Here is a 13,987-nt window from a genome sequence, read left to right on the forward strand (position 1 = left end):
TTCTTATCCAACATCAGTGCCTTACCTTACAAATGCTCTCTTGACCAAATGGTCACAAATTTCTACAGACACACTTCAAAATCTTGTGGCTTCTGTAGCTGCCAAGGGGTGCGAAATTCATATTAATGCCCATGGTTTTGGAATGAGATGTCCAAAAAACTCACATAGGTGTGACGGTCAGGTATCCACATACTTTTGGCTATATAGTGTATTTAATCAAATCTGCTTTTTAAAATTATGATGAACTTATGAGTTATGAAATATGAGTTATGACTACAAGAGTTTTTAAACATCAAGCAAAATGAGCGAGCAGTGACTGAAGTTTTTTAATTGATAATTGCTTGATCTTCGAAGATCTTAGGCGGGTGACAGTCCATGTTCTTTTCTTGTGCTCTAAAAGACATTAACTATAGACAAAGTCAACAAGTTCTGGTACAAAATCCCCAAATGTTGCAGAATATTTACATTTACAGCATTTAGTTATCCAGAGTGACTTTCAAAAGTGCTGAACTATGGCAATTAATTCAACAGTGAACTATACAATAGTGATAACAGTCTAACAAAGCACTGTTGTCCTATCAGATTAATGGCCCACTGCATGTACTGCCAGCTGGTTGTTTTAAATGTAGATGTGTTGATGTATTTCATTAAATGTGCAACACTAGCAACATATCTGCCAAAAATTCATCTGTGTATTTATAGACAGATATCATTGGAATCTAGCGAGTCTAATTGTGCATGGTTCTATGGCAATATCCATTTCCCAAAATCTTACTGTTCCAAGAAGTCCATTTTGAGTCTCTTGTGTCTGAGTTCCAGGTCAGAGTACTCTGTAGAGATGTATTTGTTTGAGGGAATCTGCGTCTGCGTCATTTTTCAGATAAACACTATAATCAAGCGGCACTTCCTCTAACCAGTGTCCAATCGCTGACAGTCCCTGAAACACAAAGAAAAGTATCAGTCATAATAAAAAAGCATCAGTGTCATTAAATATGCATGACATTCAGGGAAATATAGCTTATTATTGTTAAATAACGTCACTGTCCAAAAGAAAACCCCTCCTTTTTTATTTTCATTTTTCTATATTTTGAGCACAGCAGCTGCCCTTTACATTGTGTGAAAATGTTATGATAAATGGTCCAATAGAAATGCTCCAAAATTGCTTGTAATAAAATCTCTTTACATTAACTTACATTAAAAGTAAAGAACATTTTTGCAATCTCCTGTAAAGTTGCCATTTTGGAGATACTAGTTTTTCTTTGGACAGTGACAATATTAAAATTACAAACATCTGTGCTGCTCACATTGGTGTCTTGCAGTGACATGAGAGCTTCTTGAATGCTGGGAACAGTTACCAACAGTGCACCTTTCTTTAGAAAATTTTGGCTTATAAACTGCCAGGCCCTGTTATAAAAATAGGAATGAAAGAAAGAAATTCTGATAAGTGAACATTCAAGTAAAATGTATAATATTCAACTGGATATATATATCAAGTGCACTGCATCCTGATTTTTTGGTTCTATTCCATATTATTATTATGGGTGCATCTGTATCCCTTCTGATACCCTTATAAAATAGAAATAAGAAAAAATACAGAAATAAGAGCTTATCACAGCGTACTATCCTGCCTGAAGGTTCTTATATTTGCATCTTGTTTCAAATATTCAAATAAACATTTACAGTTTCATCACAATCAGCAGTGATAGCAGGTTAAAGTCCATGCAGCTACAGTATCAAAGAAGAGCCTACTAATAGTGCACCTTACCTTAGCTGATCTTTGAGCTCCATAAAGTACTCAAACACATTATTCATGATCAGCACATCTGCATTTTGCACTAATGCAGCCTGAGAGCAGATATCTGCATGAATCACCTGTGGAAGGCACACAGAAATAACTCTCAAGGCATGTCAAGTGCAGCACTGATCATGACATAAGCAGTACAATAAAACAGTCTGCTACCTGAATTCTGTCACTGAAGCCATACTTCTCCACAGCGATTGTCTGAAGCTTGACAAACTCTTCACTTATTTCTACTCCAACAAGTTGTGCTGCTGCACTGTAGACATAACCCTACTAAAGGAAAGGTTATCTGTTTAGAATTTGTAGTAAATATAAAATATTACTTCAAATTGTTGAAATCAATCTGCTTGTGAGTATGAACGAGTATGAGTAGGAAGTCTATGCAGAGATCAAAGCGAATATTAAGATATTCATGGTAGGGCAGGGCAATATGACAGTATTTTATTTTTATCGGAACAAATTACATCACAAAATGCTTTTTTTCCTAAGCGTTTCCTTGTGGCTGTTGTCAGTAATTAAAGAACACTGACCATCTTTATTTCATTACATAAGAGAATTCATTACATAAGAGAATTAGAGATTATTAATCCTGTTTGACTGGATTTAGTGCAGCACAGTAGATGAAATACTGAATAAAAATGATCATACTGACAGTTTTTGGTAGAAATTATAAACAACGTGGCACTAGTGGTGCTTTGCACAGTGCAGTGAGAAAGCATTTACTTTATTACAGCATACATATGACAGTGAATGCTTTTAGATATTTAAACAAATTTTAATACTAGACAACCAGACCAGAGACAAAACTATTTTAAAATTATTATTTAAGCAGCAATAACTGCAACCAACGTTTCTTATGATTTACCATAATTTGTGCTCACTCCTCTTTGCAGAACTGCTTTAATTCAGATATATTGGTAGGTTTTTGCCTGTGAACTACTTGTCCGAGGCCACACCAAGGCCATGCACAGCATCTCAGGACTACCACCACCATGTTTTGAATGGCATGAATTTTCAACTGTGAAATGCAGAACTTACTTTATGGCAGATACAGTGCTGTAAAAAAAGTACTTGCCCCTCACCCGATTTAATCTATTTTGCCTAATTTGTCACATTTAAATGTTTAACTAAATTTAATATAAGATAAAGACGAATAAACGCAAAATGCAGCCTTTTTTTTTCAATTTTTACCCGATTTTCTCCCCAATTTAGTCGTCTCCAATTCCACCCGCTAGTTAGGACCTGCTGCAAGACCCAACTGTGCTTGAGCTTTAAGTCACAAACTGACAGGCAGACATTCTCCTTCAGGATTTTCTGATAAAGAGCAGAATTCATGGTTCCATCAGTTATGTCAAGTAGGGCCAGACAGGGCTGTACAACATTTTTCTTTCAAATTAAATCATTTAAAAACAGCATTTTGTGTTTACTTGGGTTATCTTTGTCTAATATTAAAAGTAGTTTGATGATCTGAAACATTCATATATAGGAAATATTTGCAAAAATAGATGAGCACTATATAAAAGAACCTCCATGTGTCCATTCAGACTGGTCTATCCATAGAACATCATTCCAAAAGGCTTAGGGAATATCCAAGAGCTTTGTTTTTTTGCTGATGTCACATTAGTACTGATGTTTCTTTAGGTTAGCAGTGTTTCTGCCTGGCTGTTCTTCCATTCCCCTTTTGCCCAGACACTTTCTTGCTGCAGAAACAACAACCTTAGAAAAGACTAAAGACATCTACATCTCCTTGGATCTTCACCTGGAACCTTTGGTGACTTTCTGAATGATTTGCTGCTGCACCCTTGGGGAAATTGTGGCAAGTTGGCCACTCCTTCACCAAGCGTTCGCTTCTCATTTTGTAGATAATGGCTCTCACTGTGGATGTCCTAGATACTTAGATACGGTTTTATAACCCTTTCCAGTCTGATGTATTAAAACACTTTTTCCCTTATCTCGTTTGGAATTTCTTTTCATTAAGGCCAAGTGTTCTTGTACTTTGCAACTACATCACTCTGATTGTAATATGTGTGAGATTTCAAACCTTGCTGTGTTCAATCAGCTGAATCTCATTATCAATGAAATTTGGTTGATTTGATGTTTGAGTAACTAAGGAGCAATTACTTTTTCCACTACATGTAAGTGATCTGCATGTTGGAAACTTTGATGTTTAAATAAATGAACAGTAATTTAAAAAGTGTGCTTTGTGTCTGAAAAGGTTCTCTTTGCATCATATTTCATTTAGTTTAAAGATGTAAAAGTATTCATTGTGAAAAATAAAAAATAAGAATGGGGCAAATACCTTTTTCATATCATTGTATCAGTTTATCAATATACTGTGATAAATAACATTTACCATGAAAATGTCATTAAGTATGTGATATATTTTTGCCATATTGCCGAACATGATAATTATTCCTCCAATCTCCCAGTAGTACTTTACCCCATAGAGCACCGCTCCTAGTCTGGAACCCACATCCACAACCAACTTTCCTGTCAGGTCTGGGAGAACGTGATGAAACAGGTACTGGAGCTCCGAAATGGAAAAGGAATGCGAGATGAACTCTGCAGGACATTGCAATCTGAGCCTGAAAATTTGCTACTATATTCAGCAAAGTGGAATGACTTGAAAAGTACAACATTCAGTTAAGCTAAAGAGTGTTTACAACTTACCCAGAGGGGCTGTTCTATGTGATCCACAGTTGAGACAGTAGTTGCGACTCATTTTACCCTCTTCACAGATGGAATCAACTGCTTCCTCATCGTACAAAAATGCATCCACATGCACAGTAGGTTTAGAGTTCTGCTGGGTCTGCAATAAAAAGTGGACTTTAGGAGATGCCAGTTATGGTTTAGTTGCCTATGTGAAGATAAACAGGCTGAAAAGGCAGACCTTCTGGATAGCCATGGTCTCTGAAGGAAACATAGCCTCAAGGGGAAGACAAGGCCTGAGATCGTCTGCAATACTTTTGAGTATAGTCCTTTGATTGTCAACCAAGTAGTCATCAAGATCATCTGAAACACAAATTACAGTATTTAACTAAAGCAGTAATTGCCCTGTAAAACCCCATATAGAAAAATGTTGCGAAAAAAATAAGTGAGCAAAAACATTCATCAAATATAGGTAAAACATACAATGACTATTTTTCCCCACAAATGTTTGGAGAAATTGCAAACTATTCATTCAATAAAAATAATTCCTGCAAAATGTATATCGGGAATAGTTCATTCTGTCAAAAAATATATTTTGCAAAATTATTGGCACCCTTGAAGAATAGTATAAATAAAACCAAATGAATGTGTGTTGGGAATAAATGTTTCTTGATATTGGTTTTAGTATTTAGGAACTTTATTGCTGTCTATGATCATTTTCTGTTTCAATTATCAGTAAGCACAATCAGAGCCAGAGTAAAGAAATTTCAAAAGCATGGGACAGTTGAAAATTAGCCAGGAAGGGGACATATCTGCATATTGCCCCGATGCACAGTAAGGAGTACGCCAAGAGAGGCAAAGAGAAGCACAAAGGTCACAGCATCACAACTGCAAAGTTTAGTTATTGGGGTTTCACCATTTCAGTGTGATGCCACCACGATGACCAGAAACCTTTTGGATGAGTTCAACCAAATAAGCCCTTCCTGAGACCAAGACAGTAATCCAGCATCTGAACTTTGCCAAGCAACATTGGATGTACAACTGGAATCATGTGTTGTGGTCAGATGAAACAAAAATTGAGCTTTCTGGTCATGCACACCATCGTCATGTTTGGCAAAAAAAAAAGAGGACAGAGTACAGAGAACAGCACCTTGTACCCACTGTAAAATATGGTGGTGGCTCTTTGATGCTTTGGGGCTGTTTTGCTGCCAGTGGTCCAGGGGCTCTTGTTAAGGTCAGAGGCATAATGAATTCCATTCAATACCAGAACATCTTAGGTGAAAATCTGGTTGCCTCTGCCAGAAGGCTCAAACTGGGCTGTGCTTCCAACAAGACAATGACACAAAGCACACTTCAAAATCGACAAAGATATGGTTGCAGCAACTCAAGATTTTGCAATGGCCAACTCAGTGTCCAGACTTGAACCCAATTGAAAATCTGTGGTCTCAACTGAAGGGTCAGTTCACAAGAGAAAACCCAAGAATCTCAATGAGTTGGAAATGTTCTGCAAGGAAGAATGGACCAAGATCCCTCCATACAAGTTCTCCACCAACACTACAGAAAGAGGCTGAGCACTGTCATTCTCACCAGGGGAGGCTCCACCAAATACTGAAATTTGAGGTGGCAATATTTTTGGAATCTGCATATGTATATGTTGCTATATGGCTGAAATATATGCCCATATTTGAAAATGGCCAGTTTCAAGTTGGCATATATGTCTCACATATGTCCATATGTGACAGGTTAAGGGAAATCCATGTAAATTACACTAATATATGCCATATATTAAATATCCATATATTGTCATATATCATATTCCCGTATGAGACAGCACAACAGTGAGTAGGTGTATTTAATCAAATATCTTATTTTAGTGCATCCAGCTATGAAACATAAAAGCTAACCGTACTTTTGCTGCAATGCAAACAAACCTACACGTAACTTTTACTCTCGACAGAGACATAAAAACAGAAAGCGAATTACCGGAATTTTTCACCCAGTCGATGAGCTTAGCGAGATCCTGAGGCTCCGTTCTGCCTAATATATGCAGAATTTCATTCTTAGCCTCGTTAAAGTTCATTTTCAACCGTCAATTTTAGATTTAGATGGTTAAATCTGAAACTCGAGCAGCACATGTACCCGCAGCACTTCAGTTTAGGGAGGAGCCAAACATGCTCTTATTTTTTAAGGTGGCTCTAGAAAACAACGCTCAGTGATGCTAACTAATAAGACCGTAAATCAAAGTGAATTGCATTTCTCAGCATGAAATTAATATATCACTGGCAAGTAATAATATAAAATAAAATAATCTCATATTATATTTGCTACTAATCTTCCTAAATGCAGTTCCACCTTAAGTACGCGTTTACGTTGGCTGGCTGGTTCAGACAACTTTAGTTATGGAGCATTTTCTCAAATAAAAAGGTTGAAAAAGAGTAATAAACAACATCATGTCATTCTCCTTATTTTACCGTGAATAAGAATAAAATATTAAGAAATATACTGAATATTTGTTTACGATAGTACAAAAGCGGTCTACAAAGAGCCGTTTAACGCTGATTCTGGATCAGCTTTCGTTGCCATATCACTTCCTCAGCCTGTTGACGAGTGACGATAACAACTGACCCCAGATCAGCACAAAACATCCAAATCCGGCGTTTGCCTCGGAAGTAGAAAGGTTTTATGGGAGTTTGTGTGTTAGATGACGTCTACCTGCTCTCTGCCGAAACAGCTGTGTCGAAGGTAAGACAAGGAAATAAAATCCGGATAAAATTAACCACATAAAGACTTTTTCACTGTTTATCAACGCATGTATGTTGTCTCTGTGATTTATGTGTATATAAACCTTAAAGGATGTGAGGATGGTCCTCTTTTTGCTCGAGTCTTGGCCAATCGAGCCTCCAGCAGCGAGCTAACGCTAACGATCCGAGAAAAACAAGCTAACCAAACGTAGGTTAGCTAAGTTACACACGAGGAAGCTTAATCACTTCATTCAGGGTGGATTAGAGTTGTTTCTGCTTGAATTAACTCGCATTTGCTTTACTTTAAAGTGGAAATCGCAGAAGACCAGCGTTAGCTATGATGTTTTTCTGATAGACGCTGAACAGCGACCCGCGAACATGACTGTAATGTTTAATACCGCTAACGTTACTAAGTAACGCACTGAACCGTTATCATTATTTATTTAATAAATCCGCCTCTTGCTAACTGGCAAAAGATGACCAGAACATGTTGTCCCTAGTATCTCTGTTATCGACAGACCGTCTGTGCCTCATGATCCCTTTATACAGCTGTGTGGGGTTTTATATTGAAGGCATGTTACTGTGCACTTTTCCTTTACTGGTGTAGCTTCTTGTTTTCTACTTATGTTTAGATTTTTTCTGATGTGCGTATTTGTTTCCTGTGTTTGAGTTTGGGGTTTTTTACTGGTAGGCAGGCGACTGTTTTTTGTGTTTGTTGTATTCGTTTTAGTGGTGGTGGACATGTTTGGGTCTTATGTTTGGAGCTTTTTTCCTGTGGTTTGGTTCTCGGGTTTGTTTATTATTTATTTAACTGATGGATATGTGTTTGGTTACTGTATTCGGAGCATTTGTGTTTGGTTTCTTGTTTTTGTGTTTTTTCCTTTTTATTTATTTAAACTTACTGCTTTGGTTCTGGCTCGTATGTTTGAGTTTTTAACTGAGCATGTGTGCTAGACCGTATCGCTAATGGGCCAAGACTCCTTGCGAATGTGAAAACGTTTCCCTTCTGCAATTTTAATGCCAATTCCTAAGTGTTTATACTAAAGGGAAATGTCAATATTATAGCATTACTTACGATAGTCGTACATTTCTGCAACCTACAATAAATATCTTTAGTATTACTAGAAGAAACAATAAGATTTTTATAATGCTGGATGATTCATCTGTCACTTATTTTTTAATATTTTCACCTTCTTCAAAATTCTTTTGATACTGTTTAATAGTAATATATAATACTTGTGTAGTATCTTTTAGGAAACTATAGTAATTCTTACAGAAATCCTGTAGAAATTCATGTAATGTTTCTATAGATACTGTTCATAGAAGAAACTTGTGGCCAAGCACTCAGAAAATACATTAAAGGAGTAAGTCTTTTGTGTTAAATTAACTCTTTGTGTTTGTCCTAGGAAACACTGTGGTTTATTTGCTGACTTAACTGGGTCATTTGCACCCATATATAACTATCGGTGGGATCTTTGAACGACAGTTTCCCTGGGGGGAACCCCCACCTTACTGAAGAGGTTGCATTTGCCTAACACGTATGGAAATGCCCTTTACTTCATGATTATAACTACGGCCACCTAATAATAAGTGCAGAAGATCATTACAGCATCATGTTTTCATGTTACAGGTAGCCAACTCTAAACCGCAAACATGGTGTTAGCTGACTTGGGAAGAAAAATAACCTCGGCGCTGAGATCGCTCAGCAATGCCACAATCATCAATGAGGAGGTAACTGACCAGTATAGTTTTTCTAAAAGGTTTTTTTGGCTGGTAACATTTACTCTGGGAGGTTCTTTGGGTCTCTGCTTTAGGGATTGTCTTTGTCTCTCAACACTCCTTGTCACTAGTGTTTATGAAGTAAACCTCTGTCTTTCCCAGGTTTTAAATGCTATGCTAAAAGAAGTTTGTGCTGCCTTGCTGGAAGCTGATGTCAACATCAAACTGGTGAAGCAGCTCCGAGAGAATGTCAAGTAAGATTGGGGTTTTAGATTTTTGTATGTAATGAAGTTTTCCTTTTCTCAAAGGAAATGCTTAGTCATATTTGATCATTCTTAGGGCAGCTATTGATCTGGAGGAGATGGCCTCTGGGCTGAATAAGAGAAGAATGATCCAGCATGCTGTTTTCAAGGAGCTTGTCAAGGTTTGTGCTATGTTATTGCAGAGTAGCTTGTGTTTTTTGGCAATACATGATACATTGTTAAAAGTTAATGTTGCATTCTAAGATGTGTTTTGCTTTCTGCAGCAAAAAAATAAAGGGGGTGCTCTACTGTTAACTAGATTTTACATGCAACAAAATGTACTTAACCCACTTTTGGTAGTGAAGTGAGCAATGCTTTATCTGACTTGCTTTATGCTTTATCGTAAGCCCAAAGTTTTTATTTTGATGCAAGCACATGTAGATGTGAATGTTTCAAGAAGCCAGACTGAGTGATTTCTCTTGTAGCTGGTGGACCCTGGAGTAAAGGCATGGACACCTACCAAGGGAAAAAACAATATCATCATGTTTGTGGGCCTTCAGGGCAGTGGGAAAACCACAACATGTTCTAAGGTGAGTCAAAACTGTAAGCACACAGACTCCTCTGTGACAGGAGGGACATGTCATTTCCTATTAGTGCTTTTACTGAATGATTCGATTCTTGCCCATTATTATTAGCACAGACACGCTGTTATCTTTTAATTAAGGAAGTGTAAGAAATACATTTACAGATTTAGCTGTGTGAGTTACTTTGGGTTTGTGAATGAGCCCTTTGTCATCAAGTTTCTCTTTATTTCCTCAGTTGGCATACTACTACCAAAGAAAAGGATGGAAAACATGTTTGATTTGTGCTGACACTTTCAGAGCAGGTATAGTTTGTTCCTCCTGCAACTTTCTTTGGAGTATCAGAACTTCAAAAGTATTAATATGCAACTAAAATGTTATATTTTGCTGTTAATTGCTTTTATAAGGTGCCTTTGATCAGCTGAAGCAAAATGCAACGAAAGCCAGAATTCCCTTTTATGGAAGGTAATGTTATCTTTAATACACTGTTGTTGCACATATGAGAAATTTTTTAGATGTGAAGCACCTCATTGACCTGGCTTGTAACTTACTTAAGGCTGAATTATACTTGCGCATCTGTGTATCTGAAAATATGTGGGTGTCTTCCTGTCTCTCTCTCTCCCTCCAAGAATAATACTCACTTCAAAATTTTTGTAATCTTGATCTTGAAATTGAGTTCTGTAAAAAAACAGAAAGTTCTGTGTTGGGATTGATGGGTCTTGTCCCACCCCCAACACTAAAGGATAGCCAATCAGAATTAAATTGGTGCTTAGCTGCCCAGATTGACATGTTGCTAAATTTCCCCCTTCTCTGCATCTCAGTGTGCATACGTAGATTTTTGCTGAAACATAAATTAGCCTTCACTCACTCTGTCACTCACATTTAGCAAACTGAAGATTATCCGCAAGAGAACTCAAGTAGCATTTGGTGCTTCACATCTGTGACACTTTTTCCTTGTCTTTGTTCGAGATACAACATGATTGTTTGATCTTCAAAATTGTGTTTACCAACAGTTACACAGAGATGGATCCAGTCATCATAGCTTCTGAGGGAGTGGAAAAATTCAAATCAGAAAACTTTGAAATAATAATTGTTGACACCAGTGGTCGACATAAGCAAGAAGACTCGCTGTTTGAAGAAATGCTTCAGGTTTCAAATGCTGTGGTAAGTGTGTAATGAGTCTCATTGGTTTTACTAAAGCTAGGTCGAGCCATAACAGAAACCATGGTTCTGAAATTATAGTACTGCATGTGACTTAATTTGTGCTTTCATTGTTCCCACAGCAACCCGATAACATTGTGTATGTGATGGATGCATCCATCGGTCAGGCTTGTGAAGCTCAAGCTAAAGCCTTCAAGGACAAGGTAGATGTGGCCTCTGTCATTATCACAAAGTTGGATGGTCATGCTAAGGGCGGTGGTGCACTCAGCGCGTAAGTGCATGTTTCACTTTTAAGATAAAACCCATATGAAGTACTGTCACTTTATTAGACAAAGAGTCATAATTGCTTTAAATTTCATTTTAACAGAGTTGCTGCCACAAAGAGTCCCATCATTTTCATTGGCACAGGCGAGCACATTGATGACTTTGAACCTTTTAAAACTCAGCCCTTCATAAGCAAGCTGCTAGGTATGTTTTTTTCCCCCCTTTTATTTTAATCCTAGTATTTTTTCAAATTCTTAGCATTCGTTTGGGCTAATTTTTTTTCTTTTGATTTTACAGGTATGGGAGACATTGAAGGACTGATAGACAAAGTGAACGAACTTAAGCTTGATGACAACGAGGAGCTGATTGACAAGCTCAAACATGGTAAGAATTCAATTCTACTATTTTTCTCAACATTTGCCATCAGAGATCATAAATATTTACAAGCTATGATTTCCTTTGCATACATATGTAATCCTTTAAATAAATATTGTAAGCAGTTGTGTCCAGTTATAGAGAATGAACTGCATTTTGTTTAAATTTTGCAGTGCTAATCCATCATTGCCATTTTGTCTGTTTCACTATCAGGCCAGTTTACACTCAGAGACATGTATGAGCAGTTCCAGAACATCATGAAAATGGGACCTTTTGGGCAGATCATGGTATGGTCAGCCTACTCTTGAAATATGTAACATTTTTATATACCATTATATGTTTTCTGTAACTTCACAATCTGTCTGTGTATGGTTGAATATCCTGTTGTATAATATTGCCTGTAGGGTATGATCCCAGGCTTTGGAACTGACTTTATGAGCAAAGGCAATGAACAGGAATCCATGGCCAGGCTAAAGAAACTCATGACAATTATGGACAGCATGAATGACCAAGGTATGATTATTTATTTATTTATTTATTTATTTATTTAATAATACTCATTGTTCTTATGAATCTTAGAAAAGTCCACATTTAATATGTGCAGAACTTGACAACAAAGATGGTGCCAAGCTCTTCAGTAAGCAGCCAAACCGGGTTCAGAGGGTGGCGCGAGGATCTGGCGTGGCCACCAGAGACGTGCAGGAGCTGCTCACCCAATACACAAAGTTTGCTCAGATGGTAAAGAAAATGGGTGGCATTAAAGGCTTATTCAAAGGTGAGTTCTTAAGTTTATTCATGTTGTTTTTGCACACCTGTACAGATGTTAAATTTCTGTAAATATTCATATTCATATATAGTATGTCATAAGACCTGCATATGTACAGATATTCACACACCTCATGGCTCTTTCATGACTATTCATTTCTTTATTCTATTTATTGTATTTTTATTTTAATGTAGGAATTAACAAATTATTTTTAGAGGGAGACATTCAGTACGTCTTGCTCATTCATGGCAAACAGAGAGATTTCATGGTAACAAATAAAAAAAATTTTTTTTTTTTTTATTTCTTCCCTCCAGGAGGGGACATGTCAAAGAACGTCAACCCATCTCAGATGGCCAAGTTGAACCAGCAGATGGCGAAGATGATGGACCCCAGAGTGCTCCACCACATGGGTATGCACCACCCCCACCCTCTGAATAAGCCATTTGTAATTTGCTAGCCTGGTTGGCGCCCAGAGTTGAACGTTTAGGCCTAAGAAAGAAGAGAGATTTGGCTTTTAATTAAAATTTACCTTGTACAAATGTAAGTCATTAGTCTGCGGTCTTTGTTGCAAAGAGACCTTTTGGTGATTTATTGTATTTATCTTGATGCAGGTGGAATGGCTGGGCTACAATCAATGATGCGGCAGTTTCAGCAAGGGGCTGCCGGCAACATGAAAGGAATGATGGGATTCAACAACATGTGAACTTCTGAGCCTTAAATAAAAGATGAAAAACAACCTGATGGGTTTTTAAGAAGCAAAACCTAAGTGGAGGAAGATTGTTTATTTTTTTTTTTGCCTCAAATAGTACAGTAATTAATTAAACCATGTAAAATATTTAAAGGCTTAAATATTTCTTAAGCCTAGTTAGCCTTGGCTAAACAAACTGTTTTACTGGAAGGTTTAATCAACGAGAAGCATGTAATTTTAAACATGTTTAAAGCCAACAGGATACGATGCTCAAATCAGGTTGTTTGTTTTTATTTTTTCCCCCTTTACCAGAACAAATTTGTGGCAAGCTGTCAGAATTGCAGCTCAATGTTTGCTTAAATGGCTGTGTTGGAATGTGAATGTGGTCTAAATTATAATTGACAAGGTATAGTTAAATGTCCTGTTCTTTGAAGAAAGATTAAATGTTTGCAGTGCAGATTTGACAGCTTTGCTTGTCTAAAGAGGTACTGGTGATTGTTACACAGACTGACACACACACAGACACACAGACACACACACAGACACACACACACACACAGACACACAGACAGACATGTTCATCCTTTTTCAAGACGTTGCCAGAAATGGGCCTAGCTGCTTTCACCATGTATGAACCAAATTTGAGGAATACAAATTCTGTATGTATTTTCTCTCCCTATTGTGATGGAGATGGTTACGGTTGGAATAATTACTAGGCGATCATGGTTTATTGTCTTGAGTGTTTCCTTTTTCTGAATTTGCCATAGAGAAGCTTTGGCTTTGTATCTGAAATACAGTAGTGGCAGATTAGTCTGTGGCAATATTTTGTCATAACATTAATAAATTTATATAGCAACATTTTAACAACTGTTGTTCATTTATTTTGGTATGTTTACATAATGTGTATGCACATCAGATTGCTCATGTAACTTGAACTAATTCAGTGTTATATAGAACAGAATAAAGTGGTTCTGATGAAATGCTTGAACAGGCCAAAGTG

At 37.1% G+C, this 13,987-nt stretch overlaps 2 protein-coding genes across 3 annotated transcripts; one reads left to right on the plus strand and one right to left on the minus strand.

Moving 5' to 3' along the window:
• Positions 1–311: 311 nt before the first annotated feature.
• zgc:109986 (uncharacterized protein LOC553566 homolog) lies at positions 312–6,627 on the minus strand. 2 transcript variants are annotated; one of them, XM_036593579.1, is made up of 9 exons: positions 6,434–6,627; positions 4,692–4,813; positions 4,472–4,610; positions 4,242–4,363; positions 1,961–2,071; positions 1,766–1,872; positions 1,382–1,404; positions 1,305–1,340; positions 312–937 (listed from the first exon to the last, which is right to left on the minus strand). In XM_036593579.1, exons 1-9 carry the CDS (start codon positions 6,528–6,530, stop codon positions 894–896), a joined length of 801 nt encoding a protein of 266 aa, XP_036449472.1. In that variant the 5' UTR covers positions 6,531–6,627; the 3' UTR covers positions 312–893. The 2 variants fall into 2 exon arrangements, with proteins under 2 accessions (XP_036449472.1, XP_036449471.1); XM_036593578.1 differs by having other exon boundaries at positions 1,305–1,404.
• A 452-nt stretch (positions 6,628–7,079) lies between these two features.
• srp54 (signal recognition particle 54) lies at positions 7,080–13,851 on the plus strand. The gene is made up of 17 exons (XM_036593581.1): positions 7,080–7,192; positions 8,598–8,729; positions 8,822–8,922; positions 9,073–9,164; positions 9,250–9,334; positions 9,638–9,742; positions 9,972–10,038; positions 10,141–10,198; positions 10,747–10,897; positions 11,017–11,165; positions 11,262–11,362; positions 11,456–11,542; positions 11,747–11,820; positions 11,938–12,046; positions 12,138–12,308; positions 12,614–12,709; positions 12,911–13,851. Exons 3-17 carry the CDS (start codon positions 8,845–8,847, stop codon positions 13,000–13,002), a joined length of 1,515 nt encoding a protein of 504 aa, XP_036449474.1. The 5' UTR covers positions 7,080–7,192; positions 8,598–8,729; positions 8,822–8,844; the 3' UTR covers positions 13,003–13,851.
• The last annotated feature ends 136 nt before the right edge of the window (positions 13,852–13,987 follow it).

The sequence above is a fragment of the Colossoma macropomum genome, unplaced genomic scaffold, assembly GCF_904425465.1.
Source record: "Colossoma macropomum unplaced genomic scaffold, Colossoma_macropomum, whole genome shotgun sequence".
NCBI lineage: Eukaryota > Metazoa > Chordata > Actinopteri > Characiformes > Serrasalmidae > Colossoma > Colossoma macropomum.

Bases quoted from the DNA above. Each gene is read 5' to 3' on its own strand.
- zgc:109986 (XM_036593578.1), bottom strand. From the start codon at position 6,530: ATGAACTTTAACGAGGCTAAGAATGAAATTCTGCATATATTAGGCAGA. The intron at 4,611-4,691 runs GTCTGCCTTTTC...TTTTTATTGCAG, and splicing joins AGACCATGGCTATCCAGAAG to ACCCAGCAGAACTCTAAACC. The intron at 1,873-1,960 runs GTAGCAGACTGT...TGCCTTCCACAG, and splicing joins GCTTCAGTGACAGAATTCAG to GTGATTCATGCAGATATCTG.
- srp54 (XM_036593581.1), top strand. From the start codon at position 8,845: ATGGTGTTAGCTGACTTGGGAAGAAAAATAACCTCGGCGCTGAGATCG. The intron at 10,898-11,016 runs GTAAGTGTGTAA...TTGTTCCCACAG, and splicing joins TTCAGGTTTCAAATGCTGTG to CAACCCGATAACATTGTGTA. The intron at 12,710-12,910 runs GTATGCACCACC...ATCTTGATGCAG, and splicing joins CAGAGTGCTCCACCACATGG to GTGGAATGGCTGGGCTACAA.